The sequence below is a fragment of the Dendrobates tinctorius genome, unplaced genomic scaffold, assembly GCF_039654945.1.
Source record: "Dendrobates tinctorius isolate UK_male_01 unplaced genomic scaffold, ASM3965494v1 ptg000057l, whole genome shotgun sequence".
Classification (NCBI taxonomy): Eukaryota; Metazoa; Chordata; class Amphibia; order Anura; family Dendrobatidae; genus Dendrobates; species Dendrobates tinctorius.
The window spans coordinates 8,700,535-8,714,741 of NW_027361725.1; the positions used below are offsets into that span (position 1 = coordinate 8,700,535).

The window sequence follows — 14,207 nt, forward strand, 5'->3', positions numbered from 1 at the left end:
ATGCCGTCAAAGACAGGGCCCTGGAGTTCTGGTGGTAAATCGGGCCCTGAGAAAGCAGATCCGACCGATCTGGAAGTCGCCAGGGAACGTCGTCGACTAGCTGTATTAGTTCCGCATACCATGCTCGGCCAATCTGGCGCGACTAGGATCACAGGCACTCCCTCTGCTCTGATCTTCTTGACAACCCTCGGAAGGGAAGAGGAGGAAAGATGTACGGAAGTCGGAACCGGTGCCATGGCGTCCGCTCCGATGGCGCATGGATCGTGCAATGCACCGAGACACGTTGTTTAGCCTGGAGGCCATGAGGTCCACATCCGGAGTCCCCCAGCGAAGACAGATCTGGTGAAAGACTTCTGGATGAAGAGACCACTCTCCTGAGGCAATGCCTTGGCGACTGAGAAAATCTGCCACCCAATTTTCCACGCCGGGGATGTGAATTGCTGAGATGGAGGAATGGTTGGTCTCGGCCAAATGGAGGATGTGACTCACTTCGTGCATGGCCATCTTGCTCCGGGTACCTCCCTGGCAGTTGATATACGCTACAGCCGTGGCGTTGTCTGATTGGATCCTGATTGGGTGACCTGCGAGGAGATGGTGGAAAACCCGTAGAGCCAATCTGATCGCTCAAATCTCTAAGATGTTGATGGGGAGACGTGATTCTTGGGTTGACCAACGACCCTGTGCCGTGTGGTGACGAAAGACCGCACCCCAGCCGAGAAGACTTGCGTCGGTGGTTACTATCAACCATCTTACTGGGAGAAAAGACCTTCCTTGATTCAGGGAGGACTTCAGAGTCCACCACTTGAGGGCTTGCCTGACCCGCAGGGACAGAAGGATCTGACGGTCCAGGGAGAACAGGTTCTTGTCCCAAGCTGACAGCAACTGGTGTTGTAAGGGACACAGATGGAACTGCTTCCATGGCAGCTACCATTTTTCCAAGAACTCTCATGCTGAATCGAATGGAGTGAGAAGCTGGACAGGAAAGAGTTTGCACTGCCTGTTGTAAAGCTTGCGTCTTTTCTGGAGGGAGAATGACCAACCCGCGGGAAGTGTCCAAGATCATTCCTAAAAAGGAGATTTGCTGAGCCGGTTTCGGGGGAAGACTTTTTGAAGTTTATCTTCCACCCCTGGTGTGAAAGTGTATTTACTGTTATCTCCACAGATTCTTCGCAGGCTGAAAGGGACGGACCCTTGATGAGCAGGTCATCGAGATACGGTAACACTACTACTCCCCGAGAGTGGAGAATGGCCATGACAGCCGCCATGACCTTGGTAAAGACCCTGGGGGCAGTGGCGAGTCCGAAGGGCAAGGCCATGAACTGGAAGTGTTGCTCGTGAATTGCAAAGCGCAGGAACTGCTGGTGAGATGGGCAGATCGGGATGTGAAGGTAAGCGTCCTTGATGTCGATGGATGCTAGGAACTCTCCTTTCTCCATGGAAGCGACCACTGACAGGAGAGATTCCATTCGGAATCGCCGAACCGTGACAAACTGATTTAACAGTTTGAGATCCAGAATGGGACGCATCGAGCCGTCTTTCTTTGGAACCACAAAAAGGTTTGAATAAAATCCTCTGAACCTCTCGAGATGAGGGACCGGAATGATGACGCCGTCCCTTAAGAGCTTGAACAGCCCGAAGGAAGGCTCTTGTCTTTCCCTTGGGCGGAGAGGAAAGGAAAATGCTATCTTGTATCCGGAGGACACTAGCTCCCTGACCCAATTGTCGTGGACGACCGCGAGCCAGATGTGGCTGAAGGAAAGTAGACGGCCGCCTACTTTGTCGGCGTCCGCCGGATACCGCAACAAGTCATTGGGTAGATCTCTGAGACCTGGCTCCTTTGGAACCAGAAGCCCTAGGTATGGGTTTCCAAGGACGGTTAGGTCTGTACGAGACCTGGGAGCCTCTGTCCCCACGCGAAGATAGACCTGATCTGGAAGAGGAGGACCAACCGGAGTTGTTGCGAAAGGAACGAAAGCGCGCCAGCTGTTGGTTGCGAAACGGCCGAGCAGCCTTTTGTTGAGGCAGAAATTTACTCTTCCCCCCGGTAGCATCAGAAATGAGTTGATCTAGTTTCTCTCCAAAAAGGCGACCTGTTTGAAATGGGAGAGAAGTCAAGGATCTTTTGGATGCGGCATCTGCCCGCCAGTCACGGAGCCATAGGGCTCTTCTAATGGAGACCGCATTAGCGGCAGTTTGAGCAGTGCAATTGGCAGCGTCAAAAGAGGCGTCCACTACGAAGTCCGCTGCGTGAATTATCTGCCTGGCGACCGCGGTTGCTTCCGGAGGAAGATTGGTGTCCTGGAAGGAGGTAATCAAGACCTCTGCCCAAGCGGCCATTGCTTTTGTGACTCAAATTGCCGCGAAAGATAGAAAAAGCGCTGCTCCTGAAGCTTCAAAAACTGAACGGGCAAGGTAGTCAATCTGACGATCGGAGGGGTTTTTGATCGAGGACCCCTCGGACACAGACAGAAGTGTCTTTGAAGCCAGGCGCGATACAGGCGGGTCCACCGAAGGGGACTGTAACCAATCTTTCATTAGGTCTGGGTCAAAGGGGTATTTAGCCTGAGTAGACTTGTGCCCTGTGAATCACTTATGCGGAAGATCTCTATGTTGCTGAACCACTTCCTTAAAGTCCGGATGGCTGGTAAATAACCTACGAACACGCTTGGTTTTCTTAAGAGAAATAGGATGTGTTAGAGCGGGAACATTATCCTCATCCAACTTCAGGATCTTGTTAACTGATTCTATAAGAGAATCAAGTGACTCTTGATCAGATGGAGGATTCTGAAGGGCAGACGTGTCAGAATCAAAATCAGAGTCGTGATCGCTGGGAACTCCAGGAGAGGGAGAGCGAGAGATAGGAGCCGCAGATGCAGAAGCGCGAACAGGGCTAGAGGAAGTGTCATGGGTCCGCTTTCTAGAGCCCCGACCATCCCTTGAACGAGAACGGCCCCTGCTGGCGGACGGTTCCCTTTCAACGCCAGAGCTTTCCTCGGGGGGTAAGGATGCCTTCTGGTTTAAAGAGCCCTCCCGAAGGGAGAATATAGCCTGGGTCAGAGACTCTACCGATCGTGACTGGGACGCAGCCCACTCAGGGGTACTAGGCGCAGGAGACCCGTCGGCAGGGGGTGATTGGGTGCAGGCCGGGTCATAGTCAGTGCACTAGGTAAGCCAGCCTTGCAAGAGGTACACACGGTAAAAAACGCAGTGTGCTGTTTAGCAACCCGCTTCGCTAGATTGAGACATAGCGCTCCTGAAAGGGTTAACGGCAGTCTGCTGCAGGGAACGGGGGGGGGGTTGCGCTTTGATCTGCGGTAGATGCAGCTTACCCGGTCCTATCTTGTGTCCCCCGGGAGGAATGGCGGTGGCACCCGGTATCCGACTACTCGCCTCACAACTTGTGGCCCCCGAGATTAGGAGCGCGCGTCTCGTACAGGCTGAGAGGCGCCAAAGCGAGGGGGGGCGGCGCCAATAGCGTAGGCGGCGCTATTCAAATTGCGGCCTATTAGGCTGGAAAAACCGGGGCCTTTATTTTGAGCCTACCCGAGGTAGGCGCCGGTGGGTGGCGCCATTTAAATTGCAGCCTAGCAGGCCAGGAAGCCGGGGACTAAATTTTTCACGCTACCAACGGTAGCGCCGACGGGGGGAGCGACGGTGAGGCCCACTGAGAACTCCTGGGTGCACCGCCGCTGACTACATCAGCGCTACTCCCGGGGGACAGGACCCAACCCCATACCTCCACTCCTGCGTTCAGCGCTGTCCGGTCCTCTATGCAGGCTCTCATCCTCCAGGATGAAGCAGAGCTGGAGAAGTTCTTAAAGGGGCCACGCTCAATCGACCATCCCTATAATAGGGGGATGGAGAGCTATGGGGCTGATTCAGGGCCTATGTAAGCGCTGTCCCAGTCTTCTATGTTACGTGCACCTGCCCCGGACGGGAACTTCCATCAAGCATCATCGCCAAAGGTAGAGGAATCAGCCCCAAAAATGTTGCAGGAAAGGTACGTGAAGGGTTACTCCACGAGCTTGCCTGTTGTTGGTTTGGGAGAGAGCGGGCCGTAGAAAGGAACCGTCGCCCCCCTCACTCTGTTAATTAAAAAATAAAAATTTACAGAAAAATTCAAAATTCAAATAAAAACGGTGGGGTCTGAAACCTGACCCAAATGCCTCCTACAGACACTAAGCAAGAACTGGAGATGTCTCATCCAGCTGCGGGGTGTATACTGCAGGGGAGGAGTTAACTTTTTCTTTCTGATTGCTTAGTGTCCTCCTAGTGGCAGCAGCATAACACCCACTGTCTCTGTGTCCCCCAATGAGGCGTAGGAGAAAATGAGAATATGAAGCCTTTTATAGGCTCTTCTAGAGATTACACTCCTTATTCACATCCCTGAAGAAATACTGAGGTCCTAACATATACCTACGTATACCTGTATACTACGCAAACTGAATACTCCTTGTGAAGGATGGGGATTTAATGGCAGCTTACAATCCTCCTGAAAACACGTGTAGCTGTAACAGGACACCTGGCTCTGCAGGTGGCCCACTTCTCAGCTTCAAAGAAAAAAAAAAAACAAAATCATACACCCCAGCTTGGCTAGTATTCAAACCATGTGGTGTAACTGCTTTGTTCAGACAGCTAGGATTTCATAAGCAGAATATGGACTTATTGTACATCCTAGTCACACACCGGATATATTTTCGAGATCTCTGAAACTAAACGAACAACTTCCAGGGTCTTTACGTAGAATGGCTAGAAGGTGCCAGGTAGCAAAGCTGTGGTTGGTCTCAACACATAGTGGGGGCCCGGCCATATCCGATGGTGCCCAAACCGCAAATTAAGGAGTTATCACCCATCTTACGTTTTTAAGTTTTTCGCTGCTAGTTGCAAGGGGAGGAAATTTAGGTTCAGCCCAGGGTCAGGATGGGAGTGACTCAGAGGTTAAATGCTCGTGTAAAGCATGGCCTATTTCTTTTTGTCTGGAAAGGTTTTGCCGACATATCATATGGGGAGAAGTCAAGGAACAGAGGGGACAACCAGCTTCCCATGTCGCAGCCCCTCTCCCGCAAGCCAGACCTTTCATCTGACTGGTAACTAACTCTTATATTCTCCATACTTTGCCCTACCATTATGGTATAATAATAATAATCTTTATTTCTACATAGCGCTAACATATTCCGCAGCGCTTTACAGTTTGCACACATTGTCATCACTGTCCCCGACGGGGCTCACAATCTAAATTCCCTATCAGTATGTCTTTAGAATGTGGGAGGAAACCGGAGTACCCGGAGGAAATCCACGCAAACACGGGGAGAACATACAAACTCCTTGCAGATGTTGTCCTTGGTGGGATTTGAATCCAGGACCCCAGCGCTGCAAGGCTGCAGTGCTAACCACTGAGCCACCATGCCGCCCTTGGTATGTGCATACCTAACCATTCTATACGTATAGATAACCCTTGTGTATACAGTGTTTTGTCTAGTGTGCCCTTAAGACTAGTAAATATATTATTTAACCTTGGGCTGTTCTTTTATCTCAATCCACATGTCCATTTCTCCGCTCAACTTCCATGCTACTGGGACTGGTTTCTGGCCTGATATAATTCAGCTAACTGACCAGGCTTAATGAGGAACTAGTAGCAGTCCTACTGGGCTGGCAGCACTGGTGCTAGAGAAAGGGGCCTCTCAGCGGCTGCATGGTCCACCCTCCCTCACTCCCCATGCCTCCCTGGGCCCATGTGGATGGGGGGGTGTTAAACTGTTCCAAGCTGACCTTACATGTCCCCGGGGGGGGGTGTATGGAAGAACATCTCGATGGTGCAAGTGACCAGATTGTACCACGTGATCCCTCCAACGTAATAGTGACGTCAGGCAGGGTGGCGAGGTACAGATTCTTCCCAAGTGGTGGCAGCGGAGGGAGTTTGCATGATCTCTCTGGTGCCATCCTTCACACTCCTCCTTGGCTAATCATAATTTCTTACATGCTGCTGTATAATATGTAATAGGACCTCAGGTCATGCGGACCACCATGTGAGCCTTGGGAGGTCCTCAGCTATCATAGTAAAGCATTATAACCAACGTCTGGACTGTGCCGCTCCAGCAACACAAACTTCTACAGAGCTGCCATAAGGAGACAACACTAGGACAGTATACGGGGAGCTCTGCTGGCCAACAACAAGGCGGCACCTTAGAATAATTCCCCTTGGTCATTAAAGGGTCAATATAGTGGAGCCCACCCTGGAGGAGCAGCAGGTCTCAGGGGCGGCTGCAAATTAAGAAGCAGGAAATGTTAGAAGCGCTTGTGTCTACAGTAATCTATGAAGATGGGAAAATTCCCGCACATTTCCTGAAATTCGGCCTAGGATACGAGACAGTAGGAGCGGGACAGGTATGGGGAAAGGAACATGGACGGTCATTGCTTCCTTCTGTAACCCTTTCCTGGCTGCCATTTTCATGAGCTCAATTGAATCCCCCCAAAATCAACCTTAATCAATTAGAATGAGTCCGTCACTTCCAGCGTCCGCACACAGCAGTAATGATACCCTTACTGTGATTAATAGGCCAGCCCCGAATATAAGCGGAGCTGCCACGTCTGGCACCGCGGGGACATTGCTGGCAGCCACACTACAGGCCTCCTGTATATATATATATATATATATATATATATATATATATATATATATATATATAATCAGTAGCCCATGGCAACCAATCAGATCGCTTCTTAAGTCTTCAACTTTCCTTCAAAAAAATGAGGGCAGGAATCTGATTGGTCGCTATGGACAACAGCCTCAGCTTTTGCCTGTAGTCAGCAACACGGCCCCTGCAGCTGTCACCTTGTATCCTCCCCACACAAACATTCGGATTCCATCGGTGACAGCCACGTGCCCGCTCCGCTCTGCGGGCAAACTGCTATCCACGCCGGCTCCCGCCTCCTCCATCTCGTCCTCATCATCCTCGCCGATCTCTTCCGCTACTTCAGCAGGGGCATCTTCATTGCCGTCCGCCATGCCCAAAACTCGTCACAGTGAGATTCAAGTCGCGGACGTTATACGTAGGAGTCTCATGTAAATAACATCACTCAGGGCGCCATCTTTAACAAGGGCAAAGTAAAAAAGCTTGGAGCTCCCTGGCGGCTGTAGCTGTTACTGCTATGTAAGAGGTCCATAGCCCTCCTGGCGGCAGACGCTGTTACTGCTACGTAAGGGTTCCAGAGCCCCCTGGCGGCAGACGCTGTTACTGCTACGTAAGAGATCCAGAGCCCCCTGGCGGCAGACGCTGTTACTGCTACGTAAGAGATCCAGAGCCCCCTGGCGGCAGACGCTGTTACTGCTACGTAAGAGGTCCAGAGCCACCCGGCGGCAGACGCTGTTACTGCTACGTAAGAGGTCTAGAGCCACCCGGCGGCAGCCGCTGTTACTGCTACGTAAGGCTACTTTCACATATCAGTTTTTGTGCATCAGGCAGTGGCGGATTAAGTGGACTATGGGCCCGGGGAGGTTCATAAAACCTGGGCCCCTGTACCCCCCTTCCCACCTGAGCGCTGCGGTCCCTGTGCGGGAATTGACAGCCGTACGGACCGCAGCACTTGGTTTGCTGCGGGTCCATACGGAAAACCCGCCACCATTCCACCACGTGTGGACATGGCCTAAAAAGACGTTGCACATAAGCTGTAGGCCTACGGCCAATACGCACAAAATCGCCCAACGTGATCCTGGCCATAGGGGATCCACTTTAATGTCCCCACTTTAATTTGGAGTCCCCTTACTTCATCCATTGCAGTCCCCTATCACCCACTCACTTCATCTGCAGTGCCGCTTCATCATTTGCAGCCCCTTATCCCCCCTTCCATTTTATCATGTGCAGTCCCCTTCCCCCCCAACTTCATGTGCAGCCCCACTACCCCATCATCATGTGCAGTTAATTTTACCCCCACATCATGTGCAGTCCCCCTTACCCCCAATTCATGTGCAGCCCCACTCACCCCCCTTCATGTGCAGCCCCACTCACCCCCCTTCATCATGTGAAGCCCCCACTCATCCCCCCTTCATCCTGTACAACCCCAGTCACCCCCCCTTCATCATATACAGCCCCCAGTCACCCCCCCTTCATCATATACAGGCCCCAGTCACCCCCCCTTCATCATATACAGGCCCCAGTCACCCCCCCTTCATCATATACAGCCCCCAGTCACCCCCCCTTCATCATATACAAGCCCCAGTCACCCCCCCCTTCATCATATACAGGCCCCAGTCACCCCTCCTTCATCATATACAGGCCCCAGTCACCCCCCCTTCATCATATACAGGCCCCAGTCACCCCCCCTTCATCATATACAGGCCCCAGTCACCCCCCTTCATCATATACAGGCCCCAGTCACCCCCCCTTCATCATATACAGCCCCCAGTCACCCCCCCTTCATCATATACAGGCCCCAGTCACCCCCCTTTCATCATATACAGCCCCCAGTCACCCCCCTTCATCATATACAGGCCCCAGTCACCCCCCCTTCATCATATACAGCCCCCAGTCACCCCCCCTTCATCATATACAGGCCCCAGTCACCCCCCTTCATCATATACAGGCCCCAGTCACCCCCCCCTTCATCATATACAGGCCCCAGTCACCCCCCCTTCATTGTGTACAGCCCCCACTCACCCCCTCCCCCATTTAATTCATTTTATAAATAAAAAAAAATAAAAAAAGTTCCCCATACTTACCTCACAGCCGGCTCGCTCCCCAGCAGCGCCTCTGCTTTCAGCATCCTCCGGGACATGTCGGCGCGTGCACGATGACGTCATCGCGCACGCCCGACATCTGACCCGGAAGTACAGCCGGAGCTGAGCAGCCGTCAAGGTGACGGCCGTGCACAGCTCCCGGCCCCTCATAGAATGTGACGCGGGCGGCTGTCTGCTGCCGGCGGCGTCACAGCACGGCACGGCCGGCCCTGTACAGGTGCTGGGGGAGCGGTCCCGGGGGCATTTGCCTCTCTGCCACCCGGCCCAGCCCGCCCCTGCCCCTGGGCCCCTGCCGCTGGGCCAGAGGCGTATCTAGGCTTTCTGGCACCCGGGGCAAGAATTTGGTTCGGCGCCCCCCCCCCCCCCCCCAAGTACATATGCGACTTGCACAGTTAGTCATGTACCCACGAGCTGCTCTCCCTAATGCTCTCAATGTTCAGTAAAAAACTGAAAGCAGGAAGAGAAGCTCGTTGTCACAGGACCATAACTATGAAAATCGCATATGAGTGAGGTGTCCATGTGATGAGTACTGGAACCTGCAGAGCTGAATCCTGACATTGCAGCTTCTGAATTCTCACAACGAATGCACTGCACACATTTAGGATTCTCCCTTGCCGATATACAGTCATGTCAACACAAGTATGTGATTTGTATACTTCTGGCCACATTCCAACTAGACGTGCCCGGCCTGGCTCCGTTCACTTTCATTGAGTGAGGCCACACATGTCTAGTCAGCATGTGACCGCATGTATGTAAATTACCAGCACGAGAGAATCCTGACAGCATTCAGTGAGCACTGTGAGAATTCAGAAGTCTGCAGTCACATAGAATGTCTGCAGACTCAGCACAGACCTGGACAACCCCTGTAATGCTCCTGACATAAATAAAAAACATGAGAATTAGTCAATATCACAAATAATATTTACATCCAGGTACCTTATAGATGACGTCATCTCTGGAGTCGTTCTCCTTTTCTTCTTCTTGTCCAGACCCCATGATGAGTTTGCTCATCCACATCTCGTCTCTGCAGACTTCCATCTTCTCCGGTCTTCTGCAGCACATCTCCACACAATCCCCTTAAAGATAGAAGTGTCATTATAATGCCCCTAAATACAAATATCTGCAATATACTGTCTCCTCACACTATTCCCCTCCCTCCTCATACTGTCTCCTCATATATTTACCCCCTCACTCTCTATACTGTCTGCTCACACATATCCCCGACTCCCCATACTGTGTCCACATGCATTCACCCGTTCGCACCCCTTACTGTCTGCACCCATCCCCCATACTGTTTCCTCATACATGCCCTCATACATACTCTTCATTTTGTGTCCTCAAATCTCCCCACATACATTAAATACCATCCCCACTCCAAATCCCCCCCATCCCCAATCCCCCACACACATTAAGTACCCCCCATCCCCACTCAATAACCCCTCGTCCCTACTCCCAAATACCCCCACTCCAAATCCCCCCACACATTATGTACCCCCACTCCAAATCCCCCCACACATTATGTACCCCCACTCCAAATCCCCTCCACACATTAACCCCCATCCCCACATTAATCCCATCTCCACTCATTAACCCCCGCACATTAATCCCCATCTCCACTCATTAACCCCCGCACATTAACCCCCATCTCCACTCATTAACCCCCATCTCCACTCATTAACCCCCATCTCCACTCATTAACCCCCATCTCCACTCATTAACCCCCATCTCCACTCATTAACCCCATCTCCTCATTAACCCCCCTCTCCACTCATTAACCCCCACCCCCACATTAACCCCCCTCTCCACTCATTAACCCCCATCTCCACTCATTAACCCCCACCCCCACATTAACCCCCCTCTCCACTCATTAACCCCCCTCTCCACTCATTAACCCCCATCTCCACTCATTAACCCCCATCTCCACTCATTAACCCCCATCTCCACTCATTAACCCCCATCTCCACTCATTAACCCCCACATTAACCCCCCTCTCCACTCATTAACCCCCCTCTCCACTCATTAACCCCCCTCTCCACTCATTAACCCCCACCCCCACTCATTAACCCCCACATTAACCCCCCTCTCCACTCATTAACCCCCCTCTCCACTCATTAACCCCCCTCTCCACTCATTAACCCCCCTCTCCACTCATTAACCCCCATCTCCACTCATTAACCCCCATCTCCACTCATTAACCCCCACCCCCACTCATTAACCCCCATCTCCACTCATTAACCCCCCTCTCCACTCATTAACCCCCCTCTCCACTCATTAACCCCCATCTCCACTCATTAACCCCCACCCCCACATTAACCCCCCACTCCACTCATTAACCCCCATCCCCATCTTCGGTGGTTCTTCAGCTCCACAGAGGAGCACACTTACCACCAGCATTCGCTCTGGGCGCCGGGAGTGACGTCAGCAGCGTGATCACATGACCTGATCACGCTGCTGACGTCGCTCTGACCCGGCGGTCAGAGCTTCAATTGTACTGGCGTCTATAGACGCCAAGTACAATTGCTGCCTGGGAGTCGGCGCGGCCTCCTTTTCTGCGTCGGCTGTCAGCTTGACAGCTGACACAGAGAACCGCCGACTCTCAGGACTGGTAGCGGCAGAACACAGCCGCCGGGGGGGGGGGAGGGAGGGAGATACTGGCACACTGCGGACCGCTGCATTAGGCGGCCGGGCGGCTCGACTGCGCCCCCCTGCTGCGGCGCTGCCTGCCCCCCCCCCTGGATACGCCACTGCCCTGGGCCCCCAAAAAACCTTGGGCCCGGGGCGACCGCCCCATCCGCCCCTATTAAGATCCGCCATTGGCATCAGGCGCGATGCGGCGCCATGCCGCATTGCCGGATCCGGCATAAAATGTGAAAAACTGATGCACCGGTTCCGGGTTTTGCCGGATCCGGCAAAAAAACGGAACCGGTGCATCAGTTTTTTCATCTGTTTTGTCCGTTTTTTTTGCTGTTTTTTCCAGATCCGGTTTTTAAAAAACGCCCAAAAACCACCATTGGCTACTGGTATTTACAGGAAATCCTATATATACCTTGGTATACACCCTGTTGAGAGGCTGTTGTTTTGGAGCAAGATGGAAGCCATTATTGGGAACATCGCTCAGGCTTACATTGATTTCACTTTTGAGGCCAATTCTTTGGCAGCAATTGTCATGGCGAAGGAGCGACAAAGGCAGCGTATCATGCGTCTGCGCCGACGTCGTTTCTGGATTCACCCTATAACTGCACAGAGGCTGACACTGGGAGTGTTTGCAACATTATATCTGTCGTTGCGAGGAAATCCAGAGAAGTTTTTTCATTATTCAAAGATGAAAGTGTACAATACAAAATAAAATTGTGGTACCGTGTTAGCCAGAAAAATAGATGTAAATACTTACGGTATGTCCCCCCAAAAAATTGAGAAAAGTATTCAAGGTGTGATACCTTTATTGGCTAACCAGAGAAATGATATTGCTCTGGTTGCTCTTGCTTGCAAATATAATTTCTCTGGTTAGCCAATAAAGGTATCACACCTTGAATACTTTTCTCAATTTTTGGGGGGGACATAAGTATTTACATCTATAAAGATGAAAGTGGAAACTTTTGATTTTTTGCTGGACAGAGTTGGAGAACTGTGGCTGTGTGGCTCCAGTAGGTCTTTCTCCTCTGCATTCAGGGTGATGAATGCCCTCTACCTTTCCTATAGGGTGGGTGGAGATTGGCAGGTGTTTTTCCCCAAATTTGATACTTTTTGGAGCATGCTCAGCGCAAAAACCGGATCCGGCGTGGAATCAGGCAAAAACCGAATGCCGCCGGATCCGGAGGCCATAGGCTACCATTATAAAAAAAAAACGCATGTCGCCGGATCAGGCGTCATCCGTTTTTTTACCGCAGACAAAAAACGTTACATGTAACGTTTTTTCCCAGACGCCGGACAGGCTGTTTTTGCCGGATCCGGCAAAAACCGGATACGCCGCATAGGCATCCGGCGCAATGCGGCGATAATGAAACTCTATGGGGAAAAAAACGGATCCGGTGGCAACAGGCGCCAGATCCGGTTTTTACACTTTTCACCGCATCGCGCCTGATGCACAAAAACTGATATGTGAAAGTAGCCTAAGAGGTCCAGAGCCCCCCGGCGGCAGCCGCTGTTACTGCTACAGTAAGGGGTCCAGAGCCCCCCGGCGGCAGCCGCTGTTACTGCTACAGTAAGAGGTCCAGAGCCCCCCCGGCGGCAGCCGCTGTTACTGCTACGTAAGAGTTCCAGAGCCCCCTGGCGGCAGCCGCTGTTACTGCTACAGTAAGGGGTCCAGAGCCCCCCGGCGGCAGCCGCTGTTACTGCTACAGTAAGGGGTCTAGAGCCCCCCGGCGGCAGCCGCTGTTACTGCTACAGTAAGGCGCTGTTAGGCTGTTTTCACACACAGCTTTTTTTTAGCGGTTTTTACCGCGGTTTTCACTATAAAACCGCTAAAAATAAGCTGCACAGTCATTTCTATGCATTTTGCACTTTTTGTACACATTGATGCGTTTTTTACCGCGAAAAAAAACGCATTGCGGTAAAAAACGCAGCATGCACATTAATTTTGCGGATTTTTCCGCGGTTTTGGCTTCTTCCATGCGTTTAGAAACCGCTGCGGAAAAAAACGCATCATAACCGCACAAAAACCGACGCGGAAAAATAGGTGCGGTTTCTGGGAAGGGATTCAGGTTTTTGAGCAGAAATTTTCTGCAACGTGTGCACTTAGCCTTACTGCTACGTAAGAGGTCCAGAGCCCCCCGGCGGAAGCCGCTCTTACTGCTACGTAAGAGGTCCAGAGCCAGCCGCTGTTATTACATAAAAATGACCTGCTGAAACGCGACTATGTCAGAAGTATAGGCTATGTTCACACATTGCGTTTTTTCCTACAGCATAACCTGTTTTCTTGGCAGTAAGAAATTTGCTGCAAAAAAAGCATACTTTGCTAGGGGGCTTGAACTTGTGATCATTTGTACTGAATTCTAAAATAGTTCAGTATTGTCGCATATGGTCAAAATAACGTTCTCGTGTAAAGCCTTCAGAAGGAACCAGGTGGCCACATTTACACATCAGTGCTCTAGGTGCCCCCCTGCAGTCACAGATGGTTAAGAAGCAGTGATCGGAGCTCACTCAGGTCGCTGCTTTTATAGGCAGATGCTGGTGGTAGAACACAGCTGGCACAGACCTCAGATATAGGACACTTACATTGTACTGACAGTAGGGGTTAAACTCTATTACAAGATGCAATACCTGCACCTCCCGCAGTAAACTGAGGCGGGTGACAATCTCCGTAGGTTTATGAGAGCCGCTGGTGGTCAGTGCATAGCAGCCAAAATACTGGGGGTGATGTAGTAACACTTATGTGCTGGATTCAAAGAGTGTATTTTTTTTCCCAAATATTTGTATTTTTTAAAATTTTTTGTTATAAGTAGTAGTGGACAACCGTTGTGCAAAGGACCAAGAC

The 14,207-nt window shown here is 51.5% G+C and overlaps 1 protein-coding gene across 5 annotated transcripts in view; it reads right to left on the bottom strand.

Annotated features, from left to right (window-relative positions):
- LOC141091942 (kelch domain-containing protein 1-like) overlaps positions 1-14,207 on the bottom strand; it is a 77,091-nt gene that overhangs the window by 30,763 nt on the left and 32,121 nt on the right. The window contains exon 1 of one of the 5 annotated variants that reach the window (XM_073577746.1): positions 6,833-7,113. The exons of the other annotated variants lie outside the window; for them this stretch is intronic. Coding sequence (XP_073433847.1) covers positions 6,833-7,006 — 174 coding nt within the window. The 5' untranslated portion in view covers positions 7,007-7,113. Of the gene's footprint in view, positions 1-6,832; positions 7,114-14,207 lie in introns of those variants that run through there. 5 annotated transcript variants of the gene reach the window in all.